The sequence below is a fragment of the Daktulosphaira vitifoliae genome, unplaced genomic scaffold (genome assembly GCF_025091365.1).
Source record: "Daktulosphaira vitifoliae isolate Bord-2020 unplaced genomic scaffold, ASM2509136v1 Scaffold_4, whole genome shotgun sequence".
Lineage (NCBI taxonomy): Eukaryota > Metazoa > Arthropoda > Insecta > Hemiptera > Phylloxeridae > Daktulosphaira > Daktulosphaira vitifoliae.
Window position 1 is genome coordinate 4,234,007 of NW_026099575.1, and position 14,347 is coordinate 4,248,353.

Genomic DNA, 14,347 nt, shown 5'->3' on the forward strand with positions numbered 1-14,347 from the left:
CGCAAATGGCTACCATATTGAAAAATATACTATTTTTGTATGATAATTATGGGTTTTGTATTTTATTTTAATAGAAGTTGATGTTGCTTTTGCAATTATCCATCAATTTTTTAAAATTAAACACTATCTACAGATTTGCATCGAAGCGTTTCTTATGATAGTGATTTTAATCACTGTCAGATTAAATCTATACTGGACCCTACTATGCAATGTCTCTACTATGCAGCGACCCCACTGTGCTACCGTTTTTTTACTATTTACTTGAATAATAAAAAAAATTACTTTTCCACATTTAAAATTTTTAAATAGCCGTTTTTAGAATTTTTCTTACGAAAAAGGTTGGTGTATGCATAAAAATATACACCAATGTGAGTGACCTATTTTCACTACATGCTCACTCTATGTATTAAAACTAAATAATTACTGGTCCTCAAATTTTTATTAACCCTTTAACATTTTTGAAATAAAATGGCTATTTTAATATTTTAGAAAAAAAATATAATAAATTTTCATTTCTTTTATTAGTAAAAATAAATACTAAAAAATATGTTTTTAACATAGTCTAACAATGCATAAATTATTTTTAAAAAAATTCTGCAAAAGAATTATTGGATCAAAAATTATGAATCATATATGTTCCACTTTGTAAACATTTTTGTTTATTAAAACTGTTATCTATTTGTTTGTTAAATAATAATTTTTTCGAAAAAAATGTGTAGATTAAAATTTGATTTATTTAATAAGCAATTGTGAATAATTATTAATTGTAGAAAAAAATTATATTTAAAAGTAGATTTTAGGTGCAACTTTCGAAAGTTAAATGGGAACTTATTATTAAATGGATAATAATATAATGATCTAAATACAATTTTGACAATTGTATTACTAGTATTATACTATTGCTTTTTGAGTTGTTATAATTTATAATTTTAGGCGTGAAGAATGCACAATGTAGAAAATTTCTTATTTGTGTGTCATGGTAAAAATAGAGCTTCGCTAAATACTATTCCGCTCCTTACTTTTTTTAAATGCTAATATTGCAAGAGGCAATAATAAAAAACTATTTATCAACCTATTAACATTTTATTTAGACCATTTTCAATTTAATTCTATTAATTATTAACAATGGTAAATGTAAATGATGTTTACAATAGTTTACAAAAATATATTTAATTTAAATCTATAAAATTATTATGAAAAATCATTATTTAAAGAAAAAATTAGGGGAAGTATACTTAATAAATCACATAGTATAAACACATAACTTTTATTTAACCAACTAGTAATTCAAGACTTACAATACTGAAAATACTTCGCATACATCGCAAAGAGTTGTCGATTCAATCTATTACATCATGTATAATCAGGATAATTTTTATAAAATTAGCCACTCAATTTCTTTCAAATTAATAAGTATATTATAAAGAAATTTTTGGTTTCTTTTAGTTTCTTTTTACTCAAATTATCAATCATGAAGTATTTGTTATGTTCATGCCTTTTAATGGAGGTCAACTTATTTATTTTAACGAAAACATACATATTTAACTAGTTTATAAAAATAAAATTATCTCATTAAGAAAATTAATAGCTAATACTAACTTTTGAACCAGTTTTTTGGAAATTTAACACTTATATACTTAGGCAAGGAAAGTACGAACGAAAAATGTCTAATGAAAAAAACCGCGCCTCGCTTCTTACCGTACTTTAAATTAATAATAATTTTCGAATATCTATAAGTTATTATCGACCAATAATTTTCATAATAAGATTATTACATAAGAAAAATGATTAGTTTTTTATGTATATTAACTTTTAAAATAAACAAAAAAAAATTCTCAATATTATTATTATTATTTCTATTATATAGTGGTTTACAATAACAGATTCATTTTACATGTACATTACATGGCGCATATACATACCTAAAAATAAACAATCAGAATAATTTGTGATCGAACAAAAAGAAATTATATGACAAAAGAGTATTGATATAATAGTAATTTAAATAAAAAAAGCTAGTTAGATGATTTTGAAAAAAATAATACTTTTTCAAACATTAAAAAAATATTTTCTTATCATATATTTTATATTTAAAATATTTGCTTTAAATGAAAAATTATAAGAGAAGTCATTTTGTATTATTTATATTATATTCCTAGATATTTTTTTAATGTCGTTTTTGACAATAAAATATTATTATATAATAAATATTCTATGACAGAATATTTAAAGAATTAACCGTATATAAATTTGTGTCCCTTAAAGGTTATTTATGTATAATCCCAAAAAGATGATAACTAAATTTCACAATTGAATTTCGGTGACTTATTAAAACAAAATTTATTTAAAAATAAGTTTAGTAAAATAACTTCAATCAAAATAAATGTTATCGATAATGTGATACAATAGTGAATATTCATGGAAGCACAATGATACAAAAAAGAAGTGATACATTATCATATCAAGTTGTACTAAAAAAGATAAAACATTTTGTGTTTAATCGATAAAAGCCATGGTTGATTATGTGATATTACACTGACAACGCACATTTTTACAGTATAAATAACCAAGTATCTCATTACTTCAATCATTCTTTCCTTACTCGTTGTAGCTGGATTAGCAAAAATGGTCTGCTCAAAAATTTTAATTACATTGGCTATTGCTGTAGTAGCAAAGGTATGTCAAAAAAATTCACAGTTATATTTATTATAATACAATTATATGATTAAAGTTATATGAATAAATATTTGTTCAATTATTTTATAGGTTCAAGCAGGACCATGTGGTTGCCCTCCCCCTTCCTCACCATGTGCACCTGGCGTTAGCCCTGCTATATTGAACTTGTTACCACTTTTGGCCGCAGCACCATCCCCACCTTGCCCAATCTCAGCTCCAGCTCCAGCTCCTCTCCCATTACCATTGCCTTGCCCAGCACCAGCTCCAGTCCCCCTCCCATTACCTTGCCCAGCACCAGCTCCAATCCCCCTCCCATTGCCTTGCCAATTACCAGCCCCACTTCCATTACCATTGCCATGTTCAGGACCAACCCCAACACCCCTTAGTCCAGCTTTATTGAGCTCTTTGTTATCACTATTGGCTCCTACACCAGCACCAGCTCCAGTCCCCCTCCCATTGCCTTGCCCAGCACCAGCTCCAATCCCCCTCCCATTGCCTTGCCCAGCACCAGCTCCAATTCCATTACCTCTTCCTACCCCATTACCAGCTCCATGCTCTTCATCATCATCACTCATCAACGCTTTATTGCCACTTTTGGCTGCTGCACCAACCCCAGCATCATTACCAGCCCCTGCTCCTTGCTCTATTCCAGTCCCAGCACCAGCACCAGCACTTATCCCTGTGTCACTGTCTCCATTACCAGTACCAGCACCAACCCCATGCGCTGTACCAGCTCCAGTATCAGCTCCAGTACAAACTCTCCTTAGCCCATCTTTATTGAGCGCATTGTTACCACTCTTAGCTAGCGCATCAACTCCAGCTCCATGCCAAGCACCAGCCCCAGTCCCTCTTCCTTTGCCATTACCATTGCCAGCCCCTCTTCCATTGCCCTTGCCATGCCCAGCACCAGCCCCTCAACCATTACCTTTGCCATGCCCAACACCAGCACCAGCATCTCTTAGCCCAGCTCTTTTGAGTGCTTTATTGCCACTTTTGGCTCCAGCACCAGCTCCATGTGCTCCGGCTCCATGCGGTTGTTGAATATTAGTTTAATATATAAATATGTTATATATGAATCTCATTAAATTAGAATAAATAAAAATTATTTACAACTCTATATTTGTTTATTTTTATTTTTTTCCTTAATTAAAAATGTAGTAATTATTCTATTTAGAATTTAGAGTGATTATATTAGCTTGGTATGTTCTTTATTTTACTATTAGTAGATATAATGTCAGCTATTTTGATGTTATTGGTAACCTTGTTTAAAAAATTTATAAACATTGGAGTTGTATAATTATTATTATTTCACTCGTGGTAAATTATGAGTTTTAAAAATATTTGTATTAATGTTGATAGAACAGTAAAATTTATTCTACTTTATATATAAATATATATATATATATATACATTATTTCTTTTGACAAGAAATTAGCATTTTACACTTAAGACACATGGCTTAAAAACATTTTTATTATAAAAATAAAGAAAATGTTCCAAAACTTGAACTCTATTAATCTTTAATAAATTAAAGATTTTGAAGCATTATTTGATGAAAACAAAAAACAAATATTTTTTAGACTTGTCCATAGCATATTAGCCAAACTATTGATTTTGTGAAAAAAGTACATAAAAATTTATCATTTGAAATAGTGATAAAAAACAAAAAAATCAAGAATTAAAAATAAAAATAAAATTATTTTTATCGACTTTTTGCTTATTTGAAAACAAAATATTAATAACATCTTTTTGTAATTAGGGCAGAGTGACGTAAGATAATCTTTTTAAATTTATTAATATAGGAATATTTGCTTAATTTTAAACAAATTATAGTTGAAATTATTAATCAAACAATAACAAATTGTCTACAAATAATTTAAATTAACACATTTGTATTTTTTAAATCGCACTTATACTTGAAAGATATGTATGAATAAATAAACAGCTTTTTTGATTTATTAAAATAGCTAATTTAAAACATCACGATTAAAAATTATTTGAAATTTAAATTCTTATTCAAATGATTGGATTACAAAGAAAGTTTTTTAAATAAATATGAAATTATGTTAAAATGAAAAGTTAGTTTTTCTTATTATTTATATATGAAAGTTCTATACAAATATTCTAATTAATGAATTACGTACACGAAATATGTATATATGTCATTTAAAATAATTAAGCCATTAAATATGAAGTTTTTTTTTTTTTTTAATAATTTTCCTAATTTCACTTATAATTTTTGTTTAAAAAATAACGTCGTAGATACCAAATTTATCTATTCACAGAATTTTAGGAAGACATCAACTACTTTCATTGCTTCACTTATCTATACTTTTTCATTAACCCTATACCGTTTATTACATATTGTTGACCGCTCGGAATGATTATAGTGAAGGCCAAAAACAGACTGATAATTGTGAGACAAGTTCGAAATTTAAAATATCTTTAATGAATCAAGTAATATTATTATCGTTAAAAAGGTCGTAAATGTTTATCGATAATATTAAGTGATATAAAAATATGTTCGTTAAAACCTAATAAAATTACTTATTTTACAGTCAACGCATATTTTTTACGTGCATCTATGACTTTACTATTCGTACACACAAATTTTTGGGAGAGCACAATTAATCAAGTTTCTGCCATTTATAAAATATTTTGATTGTAATTAGTTCATTTACGGATAAATATAAACCTTATAATTATCCAGCAGTATGCTTTAGTAGTAATAGACAGTGTCTTTTAAATTTGTTCAAAAAATATTTATTGTTTCTTTAAAACAAACCATTACTATAATAATAATAATATTTTTTTAAATTTTCATTCCTAATATTACACATTGGAGAAGTCAAGTGGTTACATTAAATTTACTCTTCTGTGTAAAAGTCGATTGTATTAAGACAAATGGATAAGTACAACTAACACGGAATAGCTATCAAATATTTTAATATCAACAATTGTAACTATGACATAAGTACTTATTGTAACTAATAGACAGACGGATAAAAAAAAAATAGAGATGTAAAGTATCAAATCTGAAAGACTTTTCGATGTATATTTGTCATTTATTTATAAGAAATGACGTATAGTTTTACAACTTATAGTATACTATTTATCAAAAAATTTAATGTATATTATATTCTATAAAATGTTAATCTACCTAAATTGGAAATATGTATGTAACACTTTTTAAAAACGTTCAATTAGAGGTTATCCTTTTAAATTTTTGAAAAAATATTAATGATGAAAGTTTTGTCTTCAAAATTGTATACATTTTATGATTTTTAAAAATCTTTCCATAACTGAACTTTTAACATAAACTTTGATTTTTTTAATAGTTCAAAAACGTGAATAATAGTTTATCGAATATAAATTTTTTATTAGTCCCTTTCATGATGGACGAACTACATATTTTTATAAAACTGGGTACCTTAATTTATATCTTTTCAGTGATGTGCTAAGAATTTTTTTACAAATAGGAAACTTAGGCAGAGTTAAGAAATGCTTTTGGGCGTTAAACCTCACCATAAATAAAATTAACCCTCTCAAAAATAAAGATTAATATATGTAATACATTATAAAAATATTTTTTAGAGAGGAATTATCAATATCCCTCCAACTATATTTGTATAATTCCACCTATGAAGGAAATTTTATAAGAAAGATTTTTACTACCTTATCATGAAAAATGTGTACCATTGATATTTAATTATTTTCGTTGTGGTTAGTTTTGATTTATATTATCTAGATTGCTCTTACTCTTATTATATTAATATACCATGAGGATAATTATAAAATAGTTATTAATTTATTTATCATATAACTACGAAGGAAATTACTTACTCAATCAGTAATTAATATTTTAATAATTTAAATTCATTATAAAGTTAAGTAGGTGTTTAGTAAGTTAGGAAATAGGTTAATTGTTATAAACAATGAGGATAATAGAAACTTGTTGCTTTACTTACTGAACACCTATATACAATGTACACATAAATGTTTAATATTAAAAATTACAATAATGTATATAAATATGAGGTAGATTACCTTGGACCACAACACAGTTGATCTGAACTGTATAACTGTAACGGGTTTCTATTGTTCTCATTGTTTGTAACAACTGTAGTGTTTCCTTACTTACTGAACACTGTATATTGAATCATTTTAATATTTGGAATAAAATAGCTACATTTTCTAAATAGTTTATATATTTTTTTGTGCATAAAAATATTAATATATTTTTGTATTTATAATTATCAACAACTTAATTGACAAATCAGAAATTTTATAAAAAATATTATAATTATAATCTATTGATAATAAAAATAGATAGCGTATTCATAACAAAGTATCATTACGGCCTTTAAATAAGTGATATGAATCATTAAAATAACAACAAATTTAAATTTAAATTTAATTTAAATTTGTCATTTTTTCAATTTTTATTATAAATTATAAATTATTTACTAATGACAGGTTTTAAGAACGTTTTGAATATATGTCATACATTGAGTATTAAGAAAAGAACTATTTCATTTGACTCCATGTTATCCTTTTAATAGCATATAACTATACTTTTTTTTATTAGTAAAAACAATTTAAGAGATCGTATAAGGTTATGAAGTCAAATATTATGTGGTCAACGAAGTGAATATGATTCGTTTTCATGAATGCATGTATAAAATGTGTTTAAAAAAATCGTAAATTGGCAGTAAAGGCGAAAATGGTAGCCAAGGCTGAGTATAATAATAGCCTACATTCTGAATAAGTTCTGACACTAACGCCACTTCCAAAGGATAACTATCCAAGAAAGCACTCTACTTTGACTAGGTCTTCAAAGCGCGTAAAAAATAAGGGCGGTTGAAAATGAGGGGATTTAAACATAAATGATCACAACTTTTATATATGAATAATAAGAAGTTATCAATTTATATATATATTATATATATATAAAAAAATATATATATATTATATATATCTAAGTTTTATTATTTTAATAAAAAAATATCAAATGTAAAATTAAAATTGAATGATTTAAATAGTACACCATGAAAAAAATTAATTTTTTATAACTATAAATTTAACATTTGTAGTAAACATTCATTAATTATCATTTTTAAAAAAACACATACATTTTATAGAAAAGAGAGAACAAAATATAATTGGAAATCATTAGTTCCTCTACTGACATAATTAAAGTGACCTTAAAAGATTGTCTTGTATTTTAATCGTTGTAAAGTATAAACATAATAATGGATTTAAACGTGTTACAATTTAAAATGCGATAAAAATTATATTCAGTATAAAACATTATGTTATACACAATTTGTTTTATTCATACTTATAACTCATTATATGTTTAAACAAGAAAAATGTTAGTACTGTTAGTTATCGCTATTATTACAAAGGTAACTAAACAAAATATCTCATAGAAAAAAATTGTATAACTAATTTTTATGAATATTCAGGTTCAAGCCGGGCCATGTGGTTTGCCTTGTACTCTCACTACAGTATCGACTCCACCATGTAGAGCGCTCGGCGTTAGCCCTACTCTTTTAAATGTGTTGCCATGTTTAGCTTCAGCACCACTTATCCAAGTACCACTGACTCCATTGCTTCTCCCAAAATCTACTCCAAGTACTCTCCCGATGACACTTAGTCCAGCGGTATTACAATTAATTCTGTCATCCATGGTTCCTACCAATTGTGCATCCCCAATTCCATCATCTCTCCCATTACCTCTCCCCGCGACAGTACCAGCGCCACCTACATGCTCTTCGTCGTCTTCACTCTACGGACATTTGAACTCTTTGTTGCCATTTCTGGCTCCAATACAAGCTCCAGTTCCAACAATCGCTCCATGTAGTGTTACAGCCACAACACAAAAACTTATCCCTGTATCACTTACTCCATTGCCAGTACTAGCACCAACATCAGCCTCAATACCATTGTCATGCCCTGTACCCACTTCTACTCAATGCGTTGCTCCAGTATCAACTTCAGCTCCATGTGTTACTTCAGTACTAGCTCCATCGATAACTCCATGTTGTGCTCCAAAAACTACACCAACACTTATCCCTGTACCTCTAACTCCATTACCGTGCCCAGCACCATCTCCAGCTACAGCAACCCTTAGTCCAGCTATTTTGAGAGCTTTGTTATTACTTTTTTCCTCTGTCCCAGAACCTTGCCCAGCACTAGCTCCAGCAACTCATGCATAGACATGCACAGCATCAGATGTATTTTTCTTTAATCTAGCTTTTTTAAGCGATTTGTTACCATTTTTATCTTCAATTACCAGCTCCAGCGTCAAATACTAGCTTTTGCCTAATGTATTACTCCGGCTTCAGTTCCTTTAATTTTGCTACATGGCTCTTAATTTAATTTATTAATAATTGTTTATTTATTTTATTAAAACAAAAGTTGTACTGTAAAAGAATCCTTTTTATATATTTCTAAAATAGTGCGTCTTATTAATTTATATAATATAATATTATTTTTATGCTACGCAAGTGTTTACAAAATAAAAACATATTCTAATTAATTAGTTAAATCTTATTTGTATTAAGTTTCTAAATAAAATTTGTATGATATAAATTGTTATTTATTGCTAGTCAGCTATCAAATACAGAAGATATGAACGAATGTTTCGTTCTTAAAAGAATAACTGTTATTTCATAAAATTGTTACTAAATCCCTATACAATTGTCCAATTTTAAACTATAATATTTGTATGTAATAGAATAGTTATAGAAGATAAGACTCGTGTATGTTTTATTTTATTTTTATTCTCAATTATGTCATTAATATAGATATTAGCAAAGATTCAATTTAGGGGTAACATTTTATAAAAGTTATATTATAATTTAATATGCTAATATACGATACTAATAACTAATACAATCATGATTTTATAGAGGTTTACTTAATGTAAAATCAGTTAATCATCATCAACATAAACAATTACTATCATTCATTGTTTTGATGCGTATTTAAATGATATTATATGTTCACATAAATAATTTTTAATTGTGAATTTCATAATTTAATTAAATATTATTTAAAAGGTATAGTTTTTTAATTTTTTAACCATACTAAAATAATTTAGGTATTATTATTTATTGTTTAATTATTGACTTTTGACATCCTTTATTTAATCTATTGCTTATGCAAATCCTGGTCAACCTACACAGTTAGGCACAACACGTGATTGAATGAATTATTTATAATCTTAAACTTATAAATATTATAAACTCATGGCGATCTATGCTGCGTTGACATTAATAACACGATTTTAGACCTTAAAAAGTAATAATGTAAATTGATTACAGTCTACATATTTATTACCAAAATTATTATCTTAATCGAGTGATTTAATTTTTTTTTCTCCCGACATAAAAATACTGAGATTAAAACGAATATGATAGTTAATTTATATAAAAAACAAATACAATATAATGAATCATTCTTTTTTGTTTTATGTAATAAAAAAAAAATATATATATATATATGCGGAAATTTAATCTATGTATGGAGTTTTCAAACGTAGCAAAATGTTTTTTAAATGTCATTTTATTAAGTCTACGGATAATACAACAAAACAATGTTTTTATTATTTTTAAATTGTCGTTGAATTTTAAAACGTCGTGAGCAGTCGTTTTTGTTATATTTTTACAGTTGTTAATAATAAAAGCTAAATTAGAGCCAATGACATCTGATATTGTCCTATTTTAATGGCATAATACAGGTTCATAAATTTATATAAAAAATGAATTATTTACACTAAGACGTTGATACAATTTTTGCCATCTCTCTCTCACAAATAAAATATAACTTATTTATGAGAATTAAAATTAAACTCCTTCTCTCATCTTTTTTGAACAAACATTTTTTTACCTGTGAAAAAGAGAGATACACATTTATGCATACGTCCTCGTTTCTTTATATTATTTGAGTTAATAATGGTAAAATTTTACTTTTATTTTCCATAAAAATAATTTCAAACCGGCTTGTAAGATTCACTACCATAGATTTATTTCTAATCAAAATGTTATCATATATTCTTTTCGCTGTAATAGTTAAAATCGTTAAAATTCTTATGAAATATACGACATTCTTGAATTTTAATCTTAATGGCATTAGTTAAAAATATTTTTTTTTTTTAATATTCAAGAAGTTTTAATAATTTTTATGAAAGATTTTTCTTTGAATAACGTCAACATTAATGAGCTATCATTGAAAATTGTTCAATACTTTAAATTTAACTACATTATAGGGAATCATGTTTACCAATTAATAATATTTTCATTTTTGTATCAATGTCGAATTTAAAAACTTCTTACTGTATAATTTAACTCTTGTTAAACCTTTTATTATTAACTAATACTTAAAATTTTACTCCGCACTTTCAAAACAATTTAATAAATTATAAGAAAACATTTTTATTTTATATCATTAAATAAAAAAAATGTAATCCTGATTTTGCTGATATTTAAAAATTAATTCATGATTGACCTTACGCGTTGTCTAACGTATTATCAACGTGAACAAATTAATAGTGTTAGACGTGTTATTACGTAAAATATAGATAAAATAATAATTAGCTATAAAATAATCTGTTGCCTACCATCTACCTATCATTCATTTGGAACAAGTCGTAGCTTGAGTAGCAAAAATGGTCTGCTCAAAAATTTTAATTACATTGGCAATTGCTGTAGTAGCAAAGGTATGTCAAAAAAATTCACAGTTACATTTATTACAAATATTATAATTAAATACATAATTAAATATTTGTTCAATTATTTTATAGATTCAAGCAGGACCATGTGGTTTTCCTTGTTCTCCCATCCCAGTTTCACCTTCTCCATGTTCAGCACCTGGCATTAGTCCTGCTCTTTTGAGCATATTGCCACTTTTGGCCGCAGCACCATCTCCACCTTGCCCAATCTTAGCCTCAGCTCCAGCCCCTCTTCCATTACCTCTTCTTACCCCAATTCCAGCACCAGCTCCGTGCTCTTCATCATCTTCACTCTCCGGACTTTTGAGCGCTTTGTTGCCACTTTTGGCCCCAGCACCAGCTCCAGCACCTATTCCATTACCTCTTCCAGTCCCAACCCCAGCACCTATTCCATTACCTCTTCCAGTCCCAACCCCAGCTCCATGCTCTTCATCATCTTCACTTTTGAGCGCTCTGTTGCCACTTTTAGCTGCCATACCAACTCCAGCACCAGCTCCTACTCCATGCTTTATTCCAGCCCCAGCACCAGCACCTATCTCTGTACCACTCTCTCCCTTGCCATTACCATTACCAGCCTCTGGCCCAGTCTCTCTTCCATTACCATGCCCAGCACCAGCACCATCTGCAGCTCCCTTCAACCCAGCTCTTTTGAACGCTTTGTTATCACTTTTGACCCCTGCCTCAACTCCACTCCCAGCCACTAACTCATTACCATTGCCATGTCCAGCACCAGCTCCAGTTCCACTCCCATCACCATTGCCATGCTCACTTCCAACCCCAGTTCCAACTCCCCTTAACCCAGCTATTTTAAGTATTTTGTTACCACTTTTAACAGCTGCCCCGGCTCCAATCCAATGTGCTGCTCCAACTACTTGTGGTTGTTAAATATTGTTATTTATGAATTGTATTAATTTAATAGAAATAAAAAACATCAATTACTAAAAAATATTTTTCTCTCTTATCCTTCTATTTATTTTCATCCGTTAAGACGTATGGTATTATTTTCCTCTTAACGAGATTGACTGTTTTTATAATCATCCAATTTGTAATTACTTATAAAATTATAGAATATTTGTCCATTTTTATTTTTTGTTATTAAATGGAATAAGTGATATTTTTTAAATATGTTTAAAATAAAGTGATCAATTCGTCAGATATATAGAAAAATATTGACACCAACATCTTATGCTATAAATACATTTTTAGCTTCGATGCGAAGCCGAGAACGTATTGGTTTCACTAAGATGTGTTTTTTTTTTGTGTCTGTTACCACTTTTTCTCAGCTCTCATCGAACCGATTTCTTTCAATGATACGTCAAAAGATCACAAATCGTATCTAGTCGAAGACATTACCCTCAAAAATGTATGGATAAAAGTTATTTGTTTATGATAAATACTATATATATAGTATAAAAGTATAACGTTTTCATCTAACTTTTGAAAATATTTCCGAAATTCAGACACTCTTATATATACCTAAAATTATAGCTTATAGAGTTATGTTCCTTTTGAAAAAAATTATCTTTGAACTTATCTTAATAGTGAAAATGATAACCATTTTTAAAAATAATTTTTGAGCTAAAAAATTATGTTTAACTCATTTGATTTTTATCTTATTTAGGTTTAATAATTTCAATGAATAATCTAGGATTCCATCACTTTAAAATAAATGAAAAAAAAAAACAAATAAAACACATCATAATAAAATTAATACCTTCTCAACTTGGCATCGAATCTAAAAAATAAGATATTCTTATCGTAATGAACATTGTTAAATTAATTAATAAATTTATTATTATTAAAATTAAGTATTTATTTTTATAATTTAAAATAATAAACAAAACTTAGGCTGATTGTCTCATCTTGGATGTACGCGGGGATAACATTTTTTCATGATAAAATATATTACATTAGCTTTAATTTAAGATTTTTTAAAAATAACCAAATCAAATTTACCAAATGAAAGGTAAAAATCTCATGCATCTATATAAAAAATATTTATTTTATTTGATTTGGTTATTTAAAAAAAAAAAACGGTAGCACAGTGGGGTCGCGGCATAGTGGAGACATTGCATAGTAGGGTCCAGTATAGATTTAATCTGACAGTGATTAAAATCACTATCATAAGAAACGCTTCGATGCAAATCTGTAGATAGTGTTTAATTTTAAAAAATTTTTAGATTCGATGCCAAGTTGAGAAGGTATTAATTTTATTATGAATTTTATAACAATTAAAGCTAATGTAATATATTTTATCATGAAAAAATGTTATCCCCGCGTACATCCAAGATGAGACAATCAGCCTAAGTTTTGTTTATTATTTTAAATTATAAAAATAAATACTTAATTTTAATAATAATAAATTTATTAATTAATTTAACAATGTTCATTACGATAAGAATATCTTATTTTTTAGATTCGATGCCAAGTTGAGAAGGTATTAATTTTATTATGATGTGTTTTATTTGTTTTTTTTTTTCATTTATTTTAAAGTGATGGAATCCTAGATTATTCATTGAAATTATTAAACCTAAATAAGATAAAAATCAAATGAGTTAAACATAATTTTTTAGCTCAAAAATTATTTTTAAAAATGGTTATCATTTTCACTATTAAGATAAGTTCAAAGATAATTTTTTTCAAAAGGAACATAACTCTATAAGCTATAATTTTAGGTATATATAAGAGTGTCTGAATTTCGGAAATATTTTCAAAAGTTAGATGAAAACGTTATACTTTTATACTATATATATAGTATTTATCATAAACAAATAACTTTTATCCATACATTTTTGAGGGTAATGTCTTCGACTAGATACGATTTGTGATCTTTTGACGTATCATTGAAAGAAATCGGTTCGATGAGAGCNGATAAGTTCAAAGATAATTTTTTTCAAAAGGAACATAACTCTATAAGCTATAATTTTAGGTATA

At 27.2% G+C, this 14,347-nt stretch overlaps 3 protein-coding genes across 4 annotated transcripts; all 3 read left to right on the top strand.

Moving 5' to 3' along the window:
• Window positions 1-2,530: 2,530 nt before the first annotated feature.
• LOC126904517 (uncharacterized) lies at window positions 2,531-3,793 on the top strand. 2 transcript variants are annotated; one of them, XM_050683603.1, is made up of 3 exons: window positions 2,531-2,676; window positions 2,767-2,923; window positions 2,960-3,793. In XM_050683603.1, exons 1-3 carry the CDS (start codon window positions 2,626-2,628, stop codon window positions 3,715-3,717), a joined length of 966 nt encoding a protein of 321 aa, XP_050539560.1. In that variant the 5' UTR covers window positions 2,531-2,625; the 3' UTR covers window positions 3,718-3,793. The 2 variants fall into 2 exon arrangements, with proteins under 2 accessions (XP_050539560.1, XP_050539559.1); XM_050683602.1 differs by having other exon boundaries at window positions 2,767-3,793.
• Window positions 3,794-7,990: 4,197 nt separating this feature from the next.
• LOC126905087 (protein PRRC2C-like) lies at window positions 7,991-9,273 on the top strand. The gene is made up of 2 exons (XM_050684494.1): window positions 7,991-8,084; window positions 8,145-9,273. The coding sequence occupies exons 1-2, from the start codon at window positions 8,049-8,051 to the stop codon at window positions 8,895-8,897; spliced, it is 789 nt and encodes a 262-aa protein (XP_050540451.1). The 5' UTR covers window positions 7,991-8,048; the 3' UTR covers window positions 8,898-9,273.
• A 2,017-nt stretch (window positions 9,274-11,290) lies between these two features.
• Window positions 11,291-12,361, top strand: LOC126904742 (uncharacterized). The gene is made up of 2 exons (XM_050683960.1): window positions 11,291-11,401; window positions 11,486-12,361. Exons 1-2 carry the CDS (start codon window positions 11,351-11,353, stop codon window positions 12,296-12,298), a joined length of 864 nt encoding a protein of 287 aa, XP_050539917.1. The 5' UTR covers window positions 11,291-11,350; the 3' UTR covers window positions 12,299-12,361.
• The last annotated feature ends 1,986 nt before the right edge of the window (window positions 12,362-14,347 follow it).

Coding starts and splice junctions, on each gene's coding strand:
- LOC126904517 (XM_050683602.1), top strand. CDS start 2,626: ATGGTCTGCTCAAAAATTTTAATTACATTGGCTATTGCTGTAGTAGCA. Junction 2,677..2,766: donor CTATTGCTGTAGTAGCAAAG/GTATGTCAAAAA, acceptor ATTATTTTATAG/GTTCAAGCAGGACCATGTGG.
- LOC126905087 (XM_050684494.1), top strand. CDS start 8,049: ATGTTAGTACTGTTAGTTATCGCTATTATTACAAAG. Junction 8,085..8,144: donor TTATCGCTATTATTACAAAG/GTAACTAAACAA, acceptor ATGAATATTCAG/GTTCAAGCCGGGCCATGTGG.
- LOC126904742 (XM_050683960.1), top strand. CDS start 11,351: ATGGTCTGCTCAAAAATTTTAATTACATTGGCAATTGCTGTAGTAGCA. Junction 11,402..11,485: donor CAATTGCTGTAGTAGCAAAG/GTATGTCAAAAA, acceptor ATTATTTTATAG/ATTCAAGCAGGACCATGTGG.